Here is a 24,445-nt window from a genome sequence, read left to right on the forward strand (position 1 = left end):
TAAAATTCTGGAGGGATGTGTGTGTGTATTTACAGTTCTCCTATGATTAAGGAAACGCCCAGGGGAAAATATGCACATCACAGGCAAGGTATTCTTAAAGGGTGTCTGTTCCAAAGTTTGACTTAGTGGAAGAGCAATTATTGACTGAGAATTATATTTACTCCTTGCCCAGAGACCTCACAAGGCGACAGCATGTCTCCATGAAAACACAGCATCTTCACTCTGTCTGTTGCTTTCCCTGCCTTTTATATTTCCACTGAGCCCAGCAGATACACTGGCAGCACCGCCCAGGGCAAACATCATTTGGTTTCTAAATAAGGCACAAAGCTGAAAATACAAAGTGGAGTGATTTGTGAATAAATAGGAGTACTGCAGCTCTTATTCGTACTTTGTGGTGGTAATATCTGTGTCTTTATAGAGCTCATGACCCAATATCCTGTGAGCCAAGGAAAATAATAATTAGATCAATTAATCAGTTTGTTTAATTATTCATTATTTTCCAAGAGGAAACCACACTAAAAAAGTTGGTCTTGAAAAAAGCCCTCATGAAAAATCTCAAAACTTTTCCACATGACTGACACAGAAGCCTTAAAAAAAAAACATATATCTTTGAGTTGACTGATAACTTTTGCAAATTTAAACTGTTTTTTAAAGGGAGGAATTGCATGGAATTTCATTTTAAAAAATGTTTACTATAAAGTCCTGCTTATGTTTTCTTTTGGAGTATTAGAACATTCAATTAATGTTAGCTATTTCTGTGCTGTGGGAACTATGCTGAGGACTTAATATGAACTTAATACATTCTGCAGTAGTCCCCTGAGTAGGTGTAATTAGTACCCCATTTTACAGATGAGGATCTAAGATAGAGTGAGGTTAAGTAATTTGCTCTAGGTCACGTAACCAGCAATGGCCATGCCAGGAATCAAGCCCCAGGTAGTCAGTTCCATCTTGCTAGACTGCTACACATGTCACTTTTTTTTTTTAAATATTAAAAAAAATTCATGAGGCAAACCTTTTTCTCATTAGGCCTTATCTTAACCCTAAGTGCAATAGGAGGAGTTTCCCACAGATTGAGGCCTAACCCACATTTCATATTTGCATATTCCTTACCCTTCCTTTAATTTTGCATCTAAACTTGTGGAGCTCTATCCCGTTAACTCTTCTCTTTCCTTCTAGACTGAATTATTGGGACAGAGGCTGGTGAAGAAAGACCTGAATGGGGGCACTAGGCTTGTGTGCTCTCTGTTACAGGAGCTGAAGGGGCCTTTTTGGTAGAGGGACTCAGAGAATGCTCCTACTCTCAAGAGACTGCCCTGCCTGGGCCTGAGTGTCCTTGGAAGGCTGGGCAACCTCTTGCAGAAATGGGCTCCGTGCTGGGGAAGTGGCATGGGTGGGCCAAGGTGGAGCAGATCATTAAAAAGGAGGAGGGGGAACCCTTTATCTCCTGTCCTGTGTGGAATTCTCTGAGCGATAAGACTTTATCAGTGTCGGTAATCGCTCTTTAATATTGTTGTTAAGGCTGAAGGGAGCAGGGAACCTGCTTGGCTTATCCCATCAGGAAAAGAGAAGGCTGAGATAACTGATTCCTTCAAGTTATGAGCAGAAAGGATAGTTCTGAGGAAAAGTTTCTCAGGCAAAGATGGTGACTTGGTCATGATTTGCACTGTTTTTCCTGTCTTGTTAGAAAATCTCTGATCTGGGATAATGGAGTTACATGTTTCGATCACTTTTCCACATGGACTGTAATGAAAGACCAAATTTCTCTACTTTGGGATACGAAAGTAATTTGAGTAGAAAAAACTAATAGTAATTCATTTCAATTGAAGAGTATGCAGTTTTGAGACCATGTTTCCAGTATGACTTTCATATTCAGAAGTCTAGAATGACTTCATTTCCTATGAAATCTCCTCCTTTTATAATTTCTATCCTCGTCAGTGGTCTCATCATTCACTGAATTATCATAGTCATACACTGGGATTTCACCTGGTTTTCCCCCTCCTCTTTTGCAAACCCGCAATTTTGTCACTAAATCTTGTGATAGCATTTAAATGTCTCCTCAACCCATTCCTTTCTCTCTCGCTTCCCAGTGCTACCAGGTCTTGGCATTTTTTTATCTGGATTATTGATAGTTTAATTTGTCTGCTGTCCCTGGTCCCTTCTGGCTTTCTTTAACAATCCCTTTCATTTTCATCATAATATTTCCATGTGCAAATATCATATTACTGCCCTGTTTTACTGACTCCAAATTCCTCAGCGTGGCCTGCATGGCCTTCCTTGGAGAGTTCCTATCTTAGGAACATTAAAACCTCTTTTGTCCCCTTGCATTTGCAATTCCTCCCAGGTATAACCTTCTCTGACAGCCCAAGAGGGAAATGGATACCTTTCCCCATCCTGTGAGCTGCTATTTTGTTCCTTCAGTGACTAGCAATCTCCCATATAGTAAGGGCTCAATTAATGTTGGATAAGTTTTCCCTGAAGGAAGGCCCTAGGCTATGTGGCCCCTGTTGCAGGAGCTGAAGGGGCTCTTCTCATGTATCTGTGGCTATTCTTGTTACAAGCATCCTATCAGAAGGATCAGAATTATATTTTTGTGGTTGTTATTGGCAACTCCTGGCCACTGTGCATAGGAGAAGATGACAACAGTGGTGGGATCCAGTCATCGGCTTAAAGTTTTCAGTGCTGATCCTCCAGGGCCACACAATGCAGTGTTTGTTTAGCAGGGTGAATTATTGGGCAACACTGAAAATTTAGAAAATTTTACATAAAGATCCAGAGTTCTTATTTCTTTTGGAAAAACTGAAAAACTTAGTTCTTTTTTCCCAGAGTATGTATTACCTAGATGTGAAGAGCGTCTACTGTCACTGGCCTCCTCTCCACTTATCTACAAGTACCCTTTAGTGTATCTTTTAAGCTTGACTCATTTCATTTCTGTTGTGGTGCCTCAGTGACCCCTATGTTAAGGAAGTTGTTTTATACTCTTTAAAAGTTGTTTTAGGAACTCAAGCCTATATTAAGCTCATTATTCATGAATAATGTCCATCTTGGTTTAGATAGAGGAAGAGTATGCTCATATTTTTCCAAGAGTACATTGTGAGTACCTAATTCCTGGTAGCTAAATTCAGGTATATAGCAGCATTCCTATATCCCTCCTTCTTGAGGCTGCGCAGAATCCCCAGGTGGATGTACAAAATGTTTCAGGAGGAACCTGGTGCACCTTCCTTAGGAAGCCATGCAAAGAAAACTTAAAAATGATCTTGAGTTATACCATAGTGGTCTTTCTTTAATAATGCCTATATGTGTATGTATAATTCACGCTTTAGTAACTTTTTCTTTTTCCTGCCATATTATTTCTTTTATACTGGGCCAGATCATTTTTTTTTAATTAAGTTGTTAAGACCAATAGTAAAATTTTTATATGCCAGAAGTAGAATCAAAAAGATATCTTAAAAATAAAAAATTCAAGTTACAGTTTAAAATTAAATTTGTACTAAATGTCATGTGGTATTTTGGATTACATCATGGAACACATAAAGGACATTAGTGGACAAACTGATGAAATCCAAATATAGTCTGAAGTTTAGTTAATGTACCAATTTTAATTTATTAGTTTTGACAAAGGTACATTGTTATGTAAGATGTTTACATTAGGGAAAACTGGGTAAAGTGTATATGAGCACTGTCTTTACTAACTTTGCAACTTTTCTGTACTTTGGTACTGTTCTGTATTCCAGAACAAGTTCTTAAAAATTAAACATGTAACATAATTATTAATTTCCTGTGTGTTTTCAAGGGTTAATAGTATTGCCCCTTTTATGTATAAATTAATCATCAGGCTTTTCCAGAGACACTTAACCATGGTTAAGTAGTATAAGTATTTAAGTCATACAATTAACAAAAATATATATTTCTCATAACCAATTCATTTATTTTGACAAAGACTTGTTGATTGGCTTGTGAAGTGCCAGTCCTGTTACAGGCATCAGGAAAAGACTGACAAAGTGTCTTTTCTCAGAATTTAGATTCCCATCAGAGCAGAATTTTGTGGGGATGGCCATGGAAACAAAATAAATTTTAAAAAGAAAAAGAACAGTGATAAATGCTTTGAAGAGAATTAAAATAGGGTGATGGAATAGGAACTGGTGTGATACCTTAGACAAGATCCCTGAGGGTCTTTCAGGAGGCAACATTTCAACTGAGATCTGAGTGACAGGGAAAGAAAGCTCATGAGGAAAAGCATTCCTGGTCCAAGGAACAGCAAAGGCAAAGCCTGGAAGACTGGGAGAGCTTATGGATAAGAGACCAGGAAAAAAAGCCAGTTTTGCTTGAGCACAGTGGGCCAAGAGAAGGGACGTGAGGACAAGATAGTGCTCCAATCTTGTTGGGCTTCATTCACCAGGATGAGGAGTTTGGTATTTTAAGCTTTGGAGGATTTAAAGCAGGGAATGAACTGACAGTTTACATTTTAAAATGGTGGCCATGGAAGCTTTGTGGAAGAGACTGGATGAAAGCGTGAGAGTAGAGGCAGGGAGACTGTTAGGGTGGTGCAGGGGGAGGGCATGGTGTGTTGAATTAGACTGGGGTGGTTGTAGTGGAGATGAAATGCATGGATTTGGCATCTATTTTGGATTGAATGTGTGAAGTCAGGGAAAGAGAGGACTGAATCAAGGTAAATTCTTAGATTTTTGTCTTTTATGGAGCTATTATTGACATGGGAAAGACTAAGGGAGAAGAGGGGAAGAGTTTACTTTCAGTGTTATCAAGTTTGAGATGCCTAATGAGGCAGCTAAGAGGAGATATAAAAAATGGGTAGTCACATCCTAAGTAGGGTGACCCGACATAATTGAGTATGCAACTTGGGGGACCTTTGGCAGTAAAAGGGGAGGGAGCATTAGGGCACTAAATATTAAACTACCGAAGGGACAACAGAGGCAAATTGGGACTGTCTCAAGCATACGAGAATGTATTAATGTAGGAGTCTGGTTCTGGGCAAAGATTTCAGGATTGGCCATATCAAATGTTTAGAGTGCTGTGAAGAAGTCAAATGAGATAAGAACAGAGAAGAGTCCTGTTCTTCAATATCTAGAGCAACATGAGGCTTATTGGTGATAATGAAGATATAGGACAGCCTTTGCAGGTTTGGGGGTGGCAACCAGCTGGGGTGGGCTCATGGGAGGATATGAAGTAAGAAAGGAGAAAAGTAGAAATAGAAACTATGATCTTTTTTTAAAATTATTTTATATATAAGATATACAACATGATGTTATACATAGTGAAATGGACTATTACAGTAGAGCAAATTAACATACCTCCTCACATAATTAACTTTTTTTTTAATGGTAAGAACACTTGAAGTCTATTCTCTTAGCAAATTTCCAGTATGCAGTGCAATTTCATTAACTGTAGTCCTCATGCTGTATAAAAAACAATCAAGTCTCATTAAGGCTGGAAAGGAAGTACCAGTAGAAGTTCTTGTTTTATTTTAGGCTATAACTGTAGCAGTCAATATTGCACATGTGGAAGTAATGAAACATGTAATTTTGCATTGAAGTTTCTGTTGCTACTATTTGAATAGTTTGCATTTGATTTTGAACATCCTGGAAAAATCTGAATTGTTGCAAAGATGCATTTTGCTTTATAAAAGGACTGACTATAAAATCTAGCCTTTCAGATTTCAGTCCATTCACATCTAGGCCTGTACAATAGGGGTGAAGCCATGAAGCTCAAGTACTGGCTTCGTTAGCTGCATTGAGGTTACCATGGTAGAAAATGATGTTTGCTCTGGACTGATTAGGAGAAATCTTAGGGCATTTGCCAGGAAATCTACCTGTTTCCTTTTTCTTTTTACAAAATTAAATGCCTTCTCTTTTCTCTGAATTTTATTTTCATATGCTCAGCTTTCATCAGACTATCATCCTACAAATAATTTTAAGGTTTTTCTTTAATATTACACAGATGTGCTTAATATTAAAATCAAATGATTAAGTGATCTAATGAGATATTGCTTAAAAATTAAAAAATATTTTGTGTATGTTGAGAATTTCCAAGCATTTATAACTTTATAAAGGAGAAAAAACATTGAATTCTCCAGTTTTTAAATTATTTGATAAGGAGCTGCTTTGTAAAATCGCTGTATAAAGCACATTCTAGAAAAATGGCCTGTGAAAATGTTACATGATCATTCCCAGAATGATTTTGTAAGACCAGTGAATTCCTTCTTTTACATATTTGCCAGAGGTAAGAAGTGCCTGGCTCTTACACACACATGATAAACAGTAGAGTTAGTAATAGAACAGGACAGTTGGTTTAGCATTCTCTAAAAGTAAATAGCCAAAGGAACGGTGCTGTTTCATAGAGGCTTTCTGGAAGAGTCGTAAGTATTAATACATATGATTTGTAAAACTTGTAAAATAATTTAACATTTTCTAGTATTTTAGAAGTGTCTAATATTTTACTTTGAACTATTATTACTCTTAAACATTTTAATATGTCTGAGGACTCTTTTTTTCCTGCTCATTCAAATGTCTCAGTGAGGAGTTAGCATTTTTATAGAAAAAGCTAAAGAACTTATGGGTTTTGTGAACTGATGCTTTGGAGAGTAAATTACATAATTATTTTCCTTGACATATTAAATGTATATGCAATTATGTAATTTATATTTATTGGGGAAGAAAATTATTTTACATGTAACACTTAATCCATTAAACTTTGCGCATATAAAATTAATTACTGCTGTTCATTGCATTCTTATTTGAAACACTTTCAAGAATTAAGACATGGTGAAGTTCCTTTCAAATTATGATAAACATTTCAGTAAACAATGTGAAAAATTGCGCTTTTCCAGGGCTTTAAATTTTACAAGGAATAATCGCTGTCTTTTTTAATACTCACAAGAACCTTATAAAACAGACTTTGGGTATTTTCTTTGTTCAACATCAGTAAATAACTAAGAGATTTAGAGATGTTAAGTTACTTGACAGAGAAATTCAAACTAGAATTAAGCATTTCCATCCCTGGGTTGGCCCTCTTTCCCCCATGTTATTAACAACCCTCCAGGTAGAAAGTAAAAGTTGCACTTCATCAAATTTACCTGAATTAAGTTAAAAAACAAACAAACCCTTAGCACATGACTCTGAGAGCAAACCTTGAGTTTAATATTAACTCTGTCAACATGACCCTTGAATAAGAAGGTTGCTTCTAGAAATTCTGACTTAGCTGGTACAGAATTACATATGACTTTGCTAAACTAACTGAAGAGTACAACCTGACTCATCTCCTTGCTTATAGCACTGTACTTTTTGTACAATGTGTGTGCTAAAGCTTCATTCTCTTTGTAAGGACCACATTAGTTCCATCACTTAAATAGATGGTGGATATAATGTAATATTAGATGAAATATGAAAATGAGTCCTTTTATGTATGCTAAAATTTTTGTGCAGAATATCTGTGAATAGTCCAAATGCTCCCTTTAATTGAAACTCCAAATGGTTAGTAGTGAATGTTTGGAGACTTAAAAAAAAAAAAGTGAGCTAACATTGTCTTGTGGTATAAAGTATTTCTTATAGCTGATTAGTATTTAAAGAAATCTCTGAGAAGTGATAAGATTATAAAAACTTATAGAATGAAAGTGAAGTAATATCATAATCCTTTGTACCTAGGAGAGATTTCAAATGTTCAGATTATAAATGTTTGCTATTATAAAATATATCTAAAACTTGAAAATAATTAGTAGAATTATTTGGTTGTACTTTTTTTAAACAAGGGCTATGTTTCTAAATACCTTGTAGAAATATGACTTACATAATTCAAATTTCCCATAGAAATACATGAGATTTATATTTTTCAAATTTTGCACACTCATTTGATCATATTTAAGGTTCACATAAAACAGCACAAACTGCAGCCTCACCTTGTTTTATTTTAAAGATAGTGATCCAGTTACTATCTGTCACTGGTTAATTGCTGCTAAGCACACACTGTAAGGATTAACAACTAAACAAATCCACTTAATTCATGTAGGCCATGAGGTCAGATGGTCCAGACTATAAATAGGCAAACTTAATGATATCATTAATAAGGAAGAAGAGAATGTACCTCTGGGGTGTCTTGTTCACTCCCATTAAGCATATGTTCTTTAGAAAGCAAATTACTGAACCATATGGAATAAGGAAAAAAACTAAGGTGAGTGATAGAATTGTTTAACACAAACTCATTATACATTTAATATTAACAGTATAATTATATTTCATTTCCTTGTTTGAAATAATTATGCATTAATCTTTAAAATTAAATTTGGGTGACTTTTATATGGAATTTTGAAGTTATATTGCTATCATTTTAAGTGGTGTGTTTAGATACCTTCCTATCATTATTTAACATTGTTAAAGGAAAGTGGATAGCAATTCATACAAAGACAAGTGCTGGTATTGCCCCATAAACCATATATATGATGATGTACAATTAGAAACTCATTCTTTCTAAACCTGTCTCAACCTTCTCACTATGCTGTGCCTGGTACTTGTCCCATTTTTGTTTTTTATCTTCAGCCTGTTGTCAATTATGTCATAGAACTCCCAAGTCAGTAGGTGGGCTCACCCACAGACAGTAGCCCCTTGTGAGTTTCTAGAGTCTTATCTTATACCTTCTATTTAATTTTATGTTAAGTAGAAGGAGGATTATTCATAAGATTTCTGGGAAGGGGTTGGGAAGTACCTTGAATTGAGGGTTCCTTGTCTTTTAAGCAGTGTGGGGTAACTTCCAAGAGTTGCCATGGCATTTGTAAACGGTCATGGGGCTAGTGGGGGTTTCTTTTGGTATTATGCTAATACATTATAAGCAGGGTATAATGAGCAGTGAGGGTAACCTGAGGTTGTTTTTCATGCCCATCTGGGTTTTAACTGGTTTTAGCTGGTTTCTGTGTCATCTGTTGTTTCATCAGAGACCTTGGTTAGGGGCTTAAGACACTTTATCAAACAGGGCTTGCTAGTTCCCTATCTCTTTTTTTGGAGACAGAGTCTCACTCTGCCTGGGCTAGAGTTCCATGGCGTCGGTCTAGCTCACAGCAACCTCAAACTCCTGGGCTCAAGCAATCCTTCTGCCTCATCCTCCTGAGTAGCTGGGACTACAGGCATGCGCCACCATGCCTGGCTAATTTTTTCTATATATTTTTAACTGTCCAGCTAATTTCTTTCTATTTTTAGTGGAGAACGGAGGGTCTTGCTCTTGCTCAGGCTGGTCTCGAGCTCCTGACCTTGAGCGATCCTCCCACCTCAGCCTCCCAGAGTGCTAGGATTATAGGCCTGGGCCACCATGCCTGGCCCCCTATCTCAATACTAGAACTGAAGTCTACTGTCTTGTAATACATCACTCTTTCCTGGTTGCCCACTGCCCCTCCTGGTCAGTTCAGAACACTGTACACTAATTGTTGTGTTTCATCTGTGGTATAGGAGTTGCCATTACTGACCAACCTTACATGGAAAGTACTTTTTGAGTTGTCATAAACTTGTCCTCTTTCAAATACACGTGCTCAGTGGCTTTTATTTTACTCAGTAATGCTCACTTTTTTGCCAGCTCAGTATTTGGCATTATCACCTGTGGCCAAGGAGCATTGTCAGGTTAAATAGCCCTATAAGGAAGGATTAAGCCTATAATTAAGGATTCACTTGAAGCCAGTATTAATCAGCTGAACTACCTGAGCACAATCAGAAAATGACCATAATTTTTCATCAATATGGATTTAATTTTTCACAGAGCTGAGAGCAAGTGAGCTAGCATTTAAAAGCTTGTAGCAACTGCTTAAGTTAGAAATTAATAGCCTTTTGGAAGTGATGTTCTAAGACTTGATTTCTTTCAGTAATAAGATGGCTGGGAGATAGTAGAAAAACTATGGTTTGTTCCTTCCTAGGAAAAGGTGGAAAGGGGCCTAGTAGGTGCTTGGCATCGAAACCCCTAACGTAAATGTGAAAACTGTAGGTCTGGAGTTTGAAAATGTATCGCCCTTACTCATTCCTGTGAACAGCCTCTTAGGAAGGAATGATTGAATGAAGATTTGGTGGAGACTTCCTGGGTTTTAACTCTTACTATGTTGTATATAGGATCATGTTTAGTTTAACCTTTTAATGAGTTATGTCTAACAAAAGAAGCTTTTAAATCAAACACCTTGATACTTATATATGTGTCTGTGATTTGCCAACAGTAATTTTATATAAAAGCATGAGGAAGGACCTTTAATTGACATTTAAATATGTGACCCTTATGTCTTATTGAGAATGTTTTCCTACACACTATTGTTTTAATAGCATGGTTTTTTTTTCTTATGTCAAAATTTTCACTTCTGTATTGATATGTCAGGTTTGTGTTATGAATAGTAGTACTTGCTCATAGATGAATAATGTCATTTGCGTGTCTCCTGCTTTATCGATAAATGAGAGCCTCTTGGCTCGGTTATGTAGTCTATGAATGAGGTTCTGTGTGGGTAGGACTTTAGTAATTAGCCATTAAATAGAACAGAAGTTATTGATGGAGATCATTAGTTTTTTTTCTTTCTAATACCTTTGCCTTTATTTTAGTCCTGTGGTTCTCAAACTATGATGTGCTAGATCATCACCTGGGACCCATATGCAGATTCTATTTAAATATGTACAAAAGTAGGGCTACCCAAGCAAACTTGTATTATAAAGAAGTTCCGTAGGGGATGAATGTCCATCAAATTTTGAGAATCACTGCCTTAGCTGTATTTTTCCAGTGACTGTTTACTTTTCAATAGTTTGCTTCAGAAGAAGTTGCAAATATAGTGCAGAGAGTTTCTCTGTGCCCTTTGCATATTCTCCCCAATAATAATATATAACCATAATACATTGTTAAAACCAGTGAAGTGACGTTGATACTAATACTATTAACTCAGGTGCAGACCTTATGCAGATTTCACCAGCTTTTACATGCATTCTTTTTTTTTTTTTTTTTTTTTTTTTGAGACAGAGTCTCACTCTGTTGCCCAGGCTAGAGTGAGTGCCCTGGCGTCTGCCTAGCTCACAGCAACCTCAAACTCCTGAGCTCAAGGGATCCTCCTGTCTCAGCCTCCCGAGTAGTTGGGACTACAGGCATGCACCACCATGCCCGGCTAATTTTTTCTATATATATATTTTTAGCTGTCCATATAATTTCTTTCTATTTTTAGTAGAGATGGGGTCTCGCTCTTGCTCAGGCTGGTCTCGAACTCCTGAGCTCAAACGATCCGCCCACCTCGGCCTCCCAGAGTGCTAGGATTACATACATGCATTCTTTATTATCACTGTGTGTATGTATGTATTTTTTTATTTTGTAGTCCTGTGAAATTTTATCAGATGCGTAGGTTTGTGTAACCACACCATAATCAGAGTACAGAACCTTTCTACCACCAGAGAGAAACTCCCTCATGTTACCCCTTTATAATCTCACCCTGTCTCCAGCTCTGGCAGCCATTGATCTGTTTTCTGTGACCTTAAGTTTGTCTCTTTGAGACTCTTATATAAATAGAACCATACAGTCAGTATGTAACCCTTTGAGACTAGTGTTTTTCAATTAGCATAATGTCCTTGAGATCCATCCAAGTTAAGCATATGAAGACTTTTGCTTTTTATTGCTGAGTAGTGTTCTATTGTATGGTTGCATCACAGTTTTTTGTTCATTCTCCCATTAGAGCACATTTGGGTTGTTTCCAGTTTGGGGTCTTTATGAAGAAAACTGCCATAAACATTGATGTACAGATTTTGTGAAAACATAAATTTTTGTTTGTCTTGTGTAAATACCTAGGAGTAGATTGCTAAGTCATATGGTATGTGTGTTTAGCTTGATAGGACACTGCCAAACTATTTTCCAGAGTGACATTCACCAATTTGCATTCACCTTATACAAGCCACATATGAGAGAGCTAGTTTCTCCACATTCCTCTCTGCAGTTGAAATCACCAATATTTCAAAATGTAGGTGTGCAGTGGTATCTCATCAAAGCTTTAATTTGCATTTTCCTAATGAATAATGATGTTGAACATATTTTTGTGTGCCTGTTTGTTTGCCATTGATATATCCTCTTTGGTAATGTGTTCAAACCTTTTTTCCATTTTATAATTTGATTATTTTTTTCTGAATGTTGAGTTTAGAGGTTTCACTGTATAAATTTTAGATATAAGTCTTTTTGTTGGATATGTGACTTGCAAATATTTTCTCCTAGTCTATGGCTTGTCTTTTCATCCTCTTAACAGAGTCTTTGATGGAACAAAAGTTTTTAATTTTTGATGAAGTCCAATTTTTTGAGATACATATATATTAAACACTATGTTCAAGTGGTTCTTCTAGCTAGACTTGAACATAGTGTCTCCGACAGAGTTTAGAAACACTAAAATCTAAAGTAGCACCTTATACAAAAATCAACTTAAAGTTGTTCTAAATGTAAAACAAACTTATAAAATATAGAGATGAAAACATACGAGAAAAAAATCTTTGGGACCAAGGATTAGGCAAAAGTTTCTTAGATATGACACCAAAGGCACAGTCCAAAAAAGACTTAATATATATGTATCTTCAAAACCTATAGCTAGGAAAATTATTTTGGAAAATTCATTTCAGGGAGTTTTCTTTATCAGTACACAGTGAATGTTATGCTTGAGTGTAGTTTAGCCCAACACATACCATTTCCCAACACAGATTTAAAACTTTAACAGAGACTAATGACTCAGCGATGTTTAATATTTACCGAAGTTTACATTTGAGAGTAGATGATTGTGACGTGACAGCAATTGTTGCTTTCATTCTTTGGTTGGCTGATCTACTAGAGTGCTTGTTTGGCTGACATATGCATTCCCACTATGTGATATGCATATGTACCTATATTTTAATAATTCCCACATTTAATGTTTTTTCAGTTCATTACCTAGCATGCTTTTGAAAATTGAAAAAAAATTTCAACTAAAAACTTTGTAACTTGGGGGTGAAAGTTTCTTTCTTTATAGTCATTATGTTATTGCTTCAGAGAATATGAGATAAAACAATCCATGGCTAATTTTTTTGTCTTAATCAGTAACCTTTTCTTTGAATTTTTATGAATAATTCAACCTTTTTGACCAAGGCAGAGTGCCCCAAACAAACAGCACAGTCTTTTGTGGTAACCTAACTTAGAAATGACATCCCATCACTGTTGTTGCATTCTAGTCACTGGAAGTAAGTCACTAAATCCAGTCCCTGCTCAAAAGGAGGAGTTTCCATGAGGAGGCAGGGTCAGTCATAGAAGGCCATCTTAGAGGCTGCCTACCACAGTAATATACTTCATTTAACTCAGTAGATCAAAAATAGTATTTCAATATGTAATCAGCATACAAACATTACTAATAGAATTTAATATTTTGTATTAAGTTTATGAAATATAGTGTGTATTTTATACTTATACATCTCAATTGAGATGCTATATTTTCATCAGAAATATTTGATCTGTATTTAGATGTCACAACATTTATAGTTAAAAAATAGATTCTCATACTCAAGTTGTTCCAAATGTGCTTAGACATTCTCCAATAACTGAATTAAGTATTAGTTTTTAAATGTAAATTAAAACTAAATAAACTAAAAATGTAGTTCCTCAGTCACACTAGTCATGTTTCAAGTGTTCAACAGCCACATGGCTACCATATTGGACAGCAGAGTGCTAGAAATTTGGCTTCAAAAGAAAGGAAAATAAAATGGCACTTGGAAGGAGGAGGGAAGTAGAAATTAAGACAATAGAAATCTCTGCTTTTGTGCCTGTGTGTCCTGGAGAGAAAGAAAGAGATTTAAGATGCCGGAAACAAGTCTGATTGTTGGTCAGACTTGCGTGGAGGTGCCACAGGGGCGAAAAACCTGAAGTGATGAATGGCTTGTGGTATTTCAGGTGCTGAAACATCAAAGAATTAAGTGTGGGAGACTGAAACCAGAGATTTTCAAAATTTTCCTTTGGGTTCACTCTGTTCATCATTTTTTCCTAGTGTAGATGCCAAGAGAGAGAAAAGCACTTGGAAATGGAACCCGTTTTCCAGGCTTTCCTTTCCTGTGAGTCTCAGAGGAGACCCTTTCCTGACCACGACCAGAGGTGTTCTCAGGATAGGAAGAGCTCCCCAGGAGGGGCAAGGGCGTCCTGACCATGTGACACTTTCATCTAAATGTTACTTATAAATTAGCTCAGCCACTGTGCCCTGACCCCAGTCCTAACACCTTGCCTCCATTTGCAGTCCCTGAGCAAAACTGTTATGCACAAATCTTTCTATGTTAGAGGTGAAGGGACCTGGGATCAGCTAGTCCAATACTGCATTTTGAAAATGAGGAAATGGAGGACTAGCGAAATTAAGTGATTTACTTAACAGTAACACAAGTGGCAATTTAGGACACTCCCAGGCCTTTTGATTCCCGGTACATTGTTTCCCCAACCTTATCGGGGAAGTAGTAGCCTCTATTGGTGTGGCTGGAGTATGTGCACATCTGGTATTTTCATTCCTAGTTGAATAAAGGACTTATTTAGGTGGCCCTTGTTAAAGTCATTGGGATTTGGTGGGTTTTCATTTGTGGTCGTGCCATGTTCTGTGTGCTTTGGGGCAAATTTCTTAACCTCTGTAAACCCCATTTAAGTGGCAATGACAAATGCCTCATGAGATTAAATGTAGACAAGAAAGCACCTGCACAGGGCTTAGCCCTAGATATTCTCTTAGGAGTAGTTTTTCTTCTCTCCCGCTTGGCTTTTGCCCATTCACTTTTTGTTTATTTTGTATCAATGTTTCAGCTCCCAAAGGGTGATGTGTAGTATAGCAGTAAAGAGTGCTGGCATTAGAATCTGACAGCTTGGATTTAAATCTCGGCTCCACCACTCACTAGCTAAGTGTCCTTAGGCAAGTTCCTTAACCTCTGCACATCACCCTCACGTGGAATGTGGAGACGGCAGCATTTACCTTATATGATGTGAGGATTTGCGTTAGTACATGTAAAAACCGGACAATTTCTAACACAATAGTCAACACTCAAGGGTTAGCTCTTATTGATGATGTTGGATAAAAATTATTTTTCCTTATGTCCTTATTGGAACTTACTGTTGTGACCTGAAGATGCTAGTTAGTGTGTGTTAAGTGCTTGCCTTGTGGTGAAGAATACTCACTGCCTCTTTATTTGGTACACTATGCTAAATGTAATGGAAAGATGAGTCCCATTCTTGAAAAGGTAACACAAAATTAGTTTATTCTTTCCTAATATTCATCAGGATGCTCATTGATCAAGGGAAGCTACAGTCAGGACATTTGAGTTCTGATCCACAGATAGGCTATGTGGCCTCAGGCATTATTCTGGGCAAAATGAGGGAGGTTTGTTTCCACTCTCCAATTCTGTCAGTCCCAATTAAATCCCAAACCCCTCCCTTTTTCCTTAAATAGACTGAGGATTTAGAAACTTTTTGAGCATTAAGTACTTCTACCTACGTAGATCTCTTTGGGCCTCAAATGACCTCTTATATCTCTGGCTGGTCACAGTGTGTTATATTAATAGAATAGGTTGGACTCTCAGCAACCCACCAAGTTTTTCCTCTCCTTTGAACACAGGGAACATCAATATAACATGCCCGCCCTTCCTTCCTCAATTAGAGCACCCCATCTGTGCCAGTTAAAGTTTTAGATGCTTGCAGAGAATGAGACCGGCCAGGTCCTAGCTCTCCAGGAATTTTCATTCTAAGGTCAAATAATAACAAGTAAATAAATAAATGAACAGGGTGATTTCTGATAGTAATAGATATGATGAGGACAAAACAGGGTTATGTGAAGGGTGGGCCAGGATGGATAGAGATGAACGTTGGCACTTTTGAGTGGTTAGAGAATAATACCTCTTTGAAGAGGGAATGTTTTATCTGGACTCTAAATGAGCTCAAGGAGCAGGCAATTTGAGGTTCTAAGGTGAAAGCATTTGGAGCAGAGAGAAAATCTGTGCAGAGCCCTCAGATGTGAAGAGACTGGGTTGATTTGAGGAAAGGAAAGAATGCCAGTGTGAATTACTATATGGAATTGCAACGAGGAATAAGAGGGAAGCTCAGAGGTTGGCAGAGGCTAGCTCAGCGGTTCTGAGTTCGGCATATATCACAATCACTTGGAGGATTGTCAAATGTGCATTGCAAGGCCCTTCCCCCAGCATTTGTGATTATGTAGGTCCCTGGGCCTTAGAATTTGTGTTTCTGAGAAAGTCCCAGGTTCTGCTACTGCTGTGAAACCACACTTGGAGAACCATCAGCCTAGCTCATCTGGGGCCTTGTAAGCCCAGGAAAAGAATTTTGGGTTTTATCAATACACTGGAAGGCCAGTAGAGGATCGGAGATTTTATGTGATCTGCTTTACATGTTTAAGAGATCACTCTATTACAGAAGAGAAACAATTTTAAGGGACAAGAGGAGAAACAGGAAAGACCAGGGAGGAGGCTGTCGGCTGTCGGAGCAGTTCAGGCAAGAGATGATGGCTTAATTACTAGGGTGGTGACACAGTAACTGGTTGAAAAGTACCCAGGTTCAGGATGTGTTTTAGAGTTAAGAGATGACTAGACTTATAATAGCTTGGAAGTAAGAGATAAAGGACAGAGAGGAACCAAGATATGCCTAGAAACGTTTTTTGCTTGAGTAAACTGGGTGGTCACTGGTGCCATTTGTAGAGATTGGGCATGATGGGGGAGGTTTGGGTGACAATAGGGAGTGAGGGTAGAGAGGAGAATCGAGAATTTTGGTTATATAAAGTTTGAGACACCTATGGGACATAGTGATCTCAAATGGAGATGAGCTGGAGATTATTGGGCATATAAATCAGAGCTCAATAAACAGGTCAGGGTTGGAGATATGAATTTGAAAGCCATCAACACGCAGATGGCCTTGAAAGCCATGAGGATTGATGAAATCACCTGGGTTTGGCAGTTGTAGGAAGGACAAGAGAAAAGGGCAGAAAATGGGAGCCCTGGAGTGCTCCAACATTTAGAAATCAGGCAGAGGAAATGAAGGTTGTGTGGAGACTGAGAAGTCGCAGTGAAGAAGGAAGAAAACAACAGATTGTGTGGTCAAAGAAGCCAAGGGAAGAGAATCCCATACAGAGGGCTTGGGCACCTGTGAAACATGGTCACCATGACCAAAATGAGACATAATTGTCCATTCAGTTTGGACCCCACATTTCTTTCTTCAAGGTCCTCTTCTCAGTCAAGAGTCATATAATCGGCCGGGCGCGGTGGCTCACGCCTGTAATCCTAGCACTCTGGGAGGCCGAGGTGGGCGGATCGTTTGAGCTCAGGAGTTCAAGACCAGCCTGAGCAAGAGCGAGACCCCATCTCTACTAAAAATAGAAAGAAATTATATGGACAGCTAAAAATATATATAGAAAAAATTAGCCGGGCATGGTGGTGCATGCCTGTAGTCCCAGCTACTCGGGAGGCTGAGACAGGAGGATCCCTTGAGCCCAGGAGTTTGAGGTTGCTGTGAGCTAGGCTGACGCCATGGCACTCACTCTAGCCTGGGCAACAGAGTGAGACTCTGTCTCAAAAAAAAAAAAAAAAAAAAAAAAAGAGTCATATAATGTCTTGTGTCTCTCCTTGTTGATTTTCATTATGCTTATCTTTTAAAGCCACTTTGACATAGCCATTTTGATTTGGAATTAGGCTCATCAAGAAAAGGGAGCTTTTGTTGTTTTTAATTGGATTCCCTCAAGCATATAGCACAATGTTAATCCTACTTCTGAACAAATTATATTTCACAAAATCTTTTGTTTTAGTAAACCCAGATAAACTGAGCAATTGTGTTGAGAAATGGGTTTCTACTTTATAACTGGATGCATAGTTTAGGAGCCATCACAACATTGCCAGTTACTGAAAAGAACTCTGCCTCATTAACACCACGATGAATCTTACTTTTGAAAGCCCTCTATATTGAAAGTGGCTTGCTGGTAAATTCTTTTTGGACCTTAGACTGTAATAAATACAAAGCCTGTTGTGTTTTGTTTTATGAACCCCATATCCCACTAGAATAGCCTATTGTTTTAAAACTTACAATTCTATTTTTATATTTTGTCTTTAATATTGAAGCTAAATTTTTGGATAGTATTTCTCTGAATCTGTAAGAATACTATATAAATACGTTAAATATAGCAAACTGATTAAGATATCATTGGACTTGACTAACATATTAGGGATGTAAGTATATCTTGGTCTGGCAGTGACTCACTCCTATAATCCTAGTGCTTTGGGGAGCTGAGATGGGCGGATCGCTTGAGGCCAGGAGTTCGAGGCTACAGGGATATCTCATATAACATTTTAAAGCTTTTTTCTTTCAAGCCAACAAATGGTATTTGATCAAAATTCTGTTGTTTTGCTGAGTTTCTATTTTATTCCCTCTTTCCATTTAATGAATATTAATACTGACAGTAATGGAATAATGATTACAATGAACATACAATATTGAAGTGCCTTGTCAATCAAAATAATAAAAAGACCAATCAGTAGTAATAGTAGGTTGCCCATTGAATTCTGTGTTAAAATGAAGTCCTGATATTTTCAAAAAAGTTATTAAATACATTTTTATACTTCTCATTATGAAAATTGAGTGTAATATTGAGATTATTTTAATAAATCAATTTATGTAAGTAAGAACTTACTATAGCTTGTTATTTTTAAGCCTTGATTAATGAATTTTTGCCTTGACCTGAGGAAGTTTTCTGTCTCATATCTTTTTGTTATAACCTCCCTTCCACCCACCCTTGTGTAAAATTTGCTGTTGTTTACTGTTAAGGGTAGCAGCCTGTAGGGAGTGGACACTGATAGTTAAATGAGGCCGAGGACAAAGAGGAGCTTATGTGAATATCGTTTAAACTGCAATTCCTGTTTAAAAGGGGATTAGGAAACTTCAGTGGCGCAGTGACTGTGATTTTAAAATGTTAATGAAAACTAATATTCTTAAGCAGTAAATTACACTTTTTATTGAATGTTGATGTCACTTGTTTCTTTTTCTTTTCTTTGTTTTCCCCCTCACCCTTTGGCATTACCCGAATTTCCTATATTTAGATTATGACATAACCTTTGATTATACCTTTGACTCTGGATGACATTTAATTTAATTTTGTTGCTGCTTCAAAGCATCTTACCAAAACTTATAAACATTAAGAGAGTCATGTGTAGGTAAGAGATATTTTTAAAATTTTGCTGATGAATAAAAGGTGAAAAAGTTAACAAAGTCTTAAAGCTACTTAGGATTCAGGCCAAATCCAGGCCTCCTCCTGGTATTCTTGTGACTAGAGTGGACTGTGTAGTAAACATCCATTACTAAATCTAACGTGAATGGATCACAACTGGGAACCAAAATAGGAGTGATCCTACAGCTCTGCTTATCTAAATTCTGCTCTTCTTTCAAGAACTGAGTCCTTCAAGAACCTTGTCTCTTCTATTTGGAGCATGCCTTGATCCCTGCTTCCCCGCCCCACTCGGCTGGTCTCAAGTGGCTCTCATTGTCCTGACTTTTCAAAGTTACCCATTTGTTTTATGACCCTTCTTTTTTGCTTTGTATTTGTTATTTAATTACACATTGCATCTTTCCTATTGGATTGCTAGTTCATTGTGGAAGGATCTTGATCTCATTCACACGTGCTTCCCATTTTTCAGGAAGAAAGGTGACAAATACTTTATTAATTGAAGCGATGATGGGGAACATTGAAGTTATATGTAAATAATTTTTCAACTAGTGCTTTGTTCTGCTTTCCTTTTTTTTTTTTTTTTTCTCCTAAATAGGCTTATCTTTAGTAATTAGAGGTGGGTTTTCATCCCAGACTCAAACCACCTTAGGAAGATAGTCACACATATACAAACATCAAAACTATGAGTCACAGGAGTTCTTCATTGCAGTGTGCAGTAGACAGGGGAGACTTCCCCAGAATTGCAACTCAATCTGGACCTTGAGGATAACAGATAATACAGTCTATAAAGATGGAGAGGATGGGGAGGGCATTTCAATTGGAGACCAGGGAGAGCAGCACATGGAGATGGGAAGGTACCTAGAATGATGCACGTGGCACCTGGGGAGATCAGCTTGGCAGAAGGTCCCGGCCATACCTTTCTTCACAGGCACTCTTCGTGAAAGCCAAGTCCACTGTGGACAAATTGCTCCTACTGCTGTACCTCCCTGCCAGTGGCAGTTTAGCTTCTCTTTTGACCTTCCTGATGAAACATTTTTAAAAACCCTAAGGTTCTCAGTTATCCCTTACCAATAAATCCAGTGTGTATTTTTCAATATTCAGCTTTTTAAGAATAAAATGTAATTAATATTTTTAAAATCCATAGATAATCCTGATATAAAAACTCATTTTATTTTTGAGTGATAATAACTTTTTTCCTTCCTAATTATATGCTTAGGCAGCTCATCTTTTATGCAGAGTAGTCACTGAATTTACATTTTAAGTAAATATGAGTGCCTCCTATGGGGCAGGCATTGTTCCAGAGAGTCTGTGCATTTGTAAACATGTGAGCATGGTGGTGGAGACAAGTCCCTTTTCTTGTGGAATTACTTACCCTATAATGGAGGGGGAGATGTAAGTATGTTGCTGATTAACACCATGTCAAAAGTAAAGCAGGGAAAGAGAGGTGTTAGTTTAACATCAGGAGCACTCTGTAGAGGGTCTTGTATTCTAGGTGTGTTCAAGGAAAAGGCAAGAGTCCTAGGACTGGACTGTTTGAGCCCAAGGAGAAAGTGGAAGAGAGGGGAGTGGAGAAGCGCGCGCTCTCTCTCTCTCTCTCTCTCTCTCTATATATATATATATGACAGATTACAGACTCCCCGATTTACGATCGTTCATTTACAATTTTCCAACTTTACCGTGGGCTTAACAGGATTGCAACCCCTTTGTAAATCGAGGAACATCTGGATTTACAATGGTTCGATTTATGATTTTTTTACTCTACAATGAGGTTATTAGGATATTAAATGCATTATTTGCTTACATTATTTTCGATTTAGGATGGATTTACTGGGATGTAATCCTATTGTAAGTAGAGGAGAATCTGTACAGGAATCTAGCTCTTATTCTGGGTGACATAAGAAACCATTGGAGAATGTGAGAAAGGGTGTAGTGATCTGACTTGTATTTTTAAAAGATCTCTTTGGTTGCTACACACACTCCATTGTTCATTGCTAGGTGAAATGGGAAATACATCTATATAGCATGGTTTTTTCTTGCAAGGATTTATAAAAGTAGGAAGAGAGATGAAACTGGTACCCAGGGAAAATATAGAAAAAATGTTGCGTTTATGGAATCTGTTCAATGTGCTTGTGTCAATTCAAAGAAGGAAGAAATTCTGTATGGTGGGGTGTGGGTGGGGATGTGAGGCGAGAGGGTGAATTTAGCTAGACTTTGAAGGATAGGTAGGCTTTATCTGGATACAGAGGCAGAACATATTAAATTGGAAACAAATAGATTGAAAACCCCAAAGGTAAGCGCCATTATGAAGTGTGAGAGTGAGGTATTGAATTCCATCCTGAGATATTATTTTTATAATTTATTAAAGAAAACAAATTATCCTCTTGATTTGGTACAATAAAGAGATACTAATTGAACTTAATGGAGGCAAATATAAAATTTCCTTACCGTATTTCTTTGTATTACCAAGTAGGCAGAATATTCAAAATGCTGATTGGAAAAAGAAAAAAAAAAAAATTCCCTTAATTCTACCATCCAACATTAACAGTTAATATTTTGGTGCATTTTTTCTAGATGTAAAAAACAGCTACATATATATTTGGGATTTTATGAATTAGATCATATTAGAAAGTTACTTTTAAAAAATATGTACCTTATTTTGTGTGTTTTGTTTCTATTTTAGGAGAAAACCAAAAGCCAAGGCACCACTTCCTCCAGCTGAGAGCAAATATGTTGATGCCTCTTCAGTTGCTGATTCTGTAGAATCTGCTGCTTTCATCATGGAACAGAAAGAAAACATGATAGACAAAGACATTGAACTCTCAGTGGTTCTACCTGGGGATATTATCAAATCTACTACTGTTCATGGCAGGTATGCTGGAGGAAATGAAATACTAGCACTTCCCTTTCTTATTCCACCATTGAAACCCTCTGTAGTATATCTCCTGATATTTTTCTTTGACAAAATACTTTATTCATCACTCAGTTCAGTTACCTATTAAAAAAAATGCTTAAAAAGTGTTAAAAATTTTTCTAATAATGGATTAATATCAACACTATGAATTCCACAAACCTAATTGAGTGATTCTTGAAATTTGGAACGATTTCACGTCTTGTTAGGTTTTTTTTGTTTTTTTGAGACAGCGTCTCACTCTGTTGCTGAGCTGGAGTGCAGTGGCATCATCATAGCTCTCTTGCAACCTCAAACGCCTGGGTACAAGCAATTCTCCTGCCTCAGGCTTCTGAGTAGCTGGGACTATAGGCGTGAGCCACCACACCTGGCTAATTTTTCTATTCTTTGTAGAGCCGGGGTCTCCCTCTTGCTCAGGCTGGTCTCGAACTCCAGGTCACAAGCAACCCTCCTGCCTTGGCCTCCCAGAGTGCTAGGATTACAGGCATGACCCACCACGCCTGGCCTTTAATAAGTTTTAATAAGTTTAAGCTGCTTCTTTGAATTTGATTTCACAGAAGTTACTAACTACTCTTAAAATAGAATACTTTCTTATTTATCAAAACAGATAACTCTATAAAATTGACAGAATATTTTACTTTGTTGAACGATTTACTTGATTAAAAATGTGGATGAGTTAAATAGAAAAATGTAAAATCAAACTTTTTTTTTTTTTTTTTTATTTAATTTTTACCAGCCAGGGTGGGAGAGTAAAATCAAACTTTAATCCAGCAAGAAGGGAAGATATGCTTTAGGAGACTGATATTTTTAAACACCTTCATTAAAATTGGAAAATGGAACAAAGCCAAGTGTAATTTTCCATTCATTCTGAAGTGGAAAGTTACATGAACTGTATACTTACTGAGTCTTGTTCCACCTTTCACCTTCAACTGCCCATTTGTTATCAGGAGTCCTGTTTTAGAAATTTAAGCTGTTCTGACCCCTAGGGGTGCGTGTGTGTGTGTGTGTGTGCGCGCGTGTGTGTATAAGGAAAACAAAAGAATAAGTAAGCAATATATTGCGTATCGCCTTCTTATAATCTGTTTTTGTCTAGAAAAATTTATTCAAGATAACCTTAATTTTGAGATTTATCATCAAAATCATGTAACTTTATAAATTATTGAAAGATGACAATAAAATAGTTCATCTCTAGCAAATAATACATATGATGCATTAAATTGTCATTGAATTTGAGTATGCTGCCTTTTGCCATTTATTTACTGAAAATTGTTTAGAGAGCACACATTGAACCTTGTTTATGAGATTGAGAAACCTGTAGCTATCTTGGTAGGCTCCTACCTGCACCTACAGTTTGCCTCTCGAGGGTGAGGAAGGCATCTTGAAAGTTAGAGACAATGGCATTATCTGCAGTTCCTGAAATAATATCATTATCCTTGTTTTAAAATGACAATGGATGTGGCTGAGGGTAGTGAAGGCAATTCTTCTTTATTTTCCCTGAATTTAAAGTCAGTTAAAAAAACAAAAAAGAGTCAGCATTTTTCTTAGTTCTTCATGGTTGACACCGATTTCATCACAAATACTCCTCAAAATTTCTTCTCAGATGTACCAGTCATCTCTTGATATTGCTGTCTTCTCTATTTCCCATCAGTCAGCCTCTGAGTTTTTTAGATTTTATTTTTATACCTAATTACTTCAATATCAGAATCATGGTTTGCCTGTATCCTGTCACCCATCATAATTATTTTGGACTTTTCAATGTGCCACCCTGAGTTAACTCTTCTTCTGTTTCTTTAACTCTGGTAAACCTAGATCCATAGTCAGTTTCCTCTGTCTATGAGGGAAGTGTGGGATCTCATCACTCAAAACTGTTCCATTTCTCAGATTTTAGGGTTCCTTTTAAACATCTAGCTTACCCACTTTTTCTTTCTTAAGTGAATTTGTTCTTCATCTTCCTTATTAAGTCTAATTTATGACTGCTCTTTAGGTTGCTGCATTTTTCTTCATGTGTAAATTTTCTTCACGTCTAATTTTTCTTCATACCTAAATGACAGATTCTGCATTAGTCATTTCTCCTACATTTTACTTACAAGGACCCTAGATTTTTCTCACCCTCCTGACCTTACAGTATGTTTACTTCCCAGGTCCCTAAACCTGGGTAATTTTCCTTCAATCAGCTTTTTGTTTCTGGCCCCCAGCTGTTGTTGAATTGCTGCAGTTTTCTTATCTATGAAAATGTATTATGGCTGAATCATTGAGATTAAATAAGATATCATATATTGCTAGGATTAAATGAAATACTATCAGTGCCTGGCACATATTGGCCTCATCCATTTTTTATTGGGAACTGCTTTTCTTAA

The 24,445-nt window shown here is 37.1% G+C and overlaps 1 protein-coding gene across 4 annotated transcripts in view; it reads left to right on the forward strand.

Annotated features, from left to right (window-relative positions):
* The window catches only part of COBLL1 (cordon-bleu WH2 repeat protein like 1), a 129,818-nt gene that overhangs the window by 56,103 nt on the left and 49,270 nt on the right, over window positions 1–24,445 (forward strand). For 3 of the 4 annotated variants that reach the window (XM_069494879.1, XM_069494739.1, XM_069494660.1), the window contains exon 3: window positions 21,861–22,049. In XM_069494879.1, the coding sequence (XP_069350980.1) occupies window positions 21,861–22,049 (189 nt within the window). Of the gene's footprint in view, window positions 1–6,313; window positions 6,371–21,860; window positions 22,050–24,445 lie in introns of those variants that run through there. The other variant, XM_069494810.1, reaches the window with a different exon arrangement.

Source organism: Eulemur rufifrons, chromosome 1 (genome assembly GCF_041146395.1).
Source record: "Eulemur rufifrons isolate Redbay chromosome 1, OSU_ERuf_1, whole genome shotgun sequence".
Lineage (NCBI taxonomy): Eukaryota > Metazoa > Chordata > Mammalia > Primates > Lemuridae > Eulemur > Eulemur rufifrons.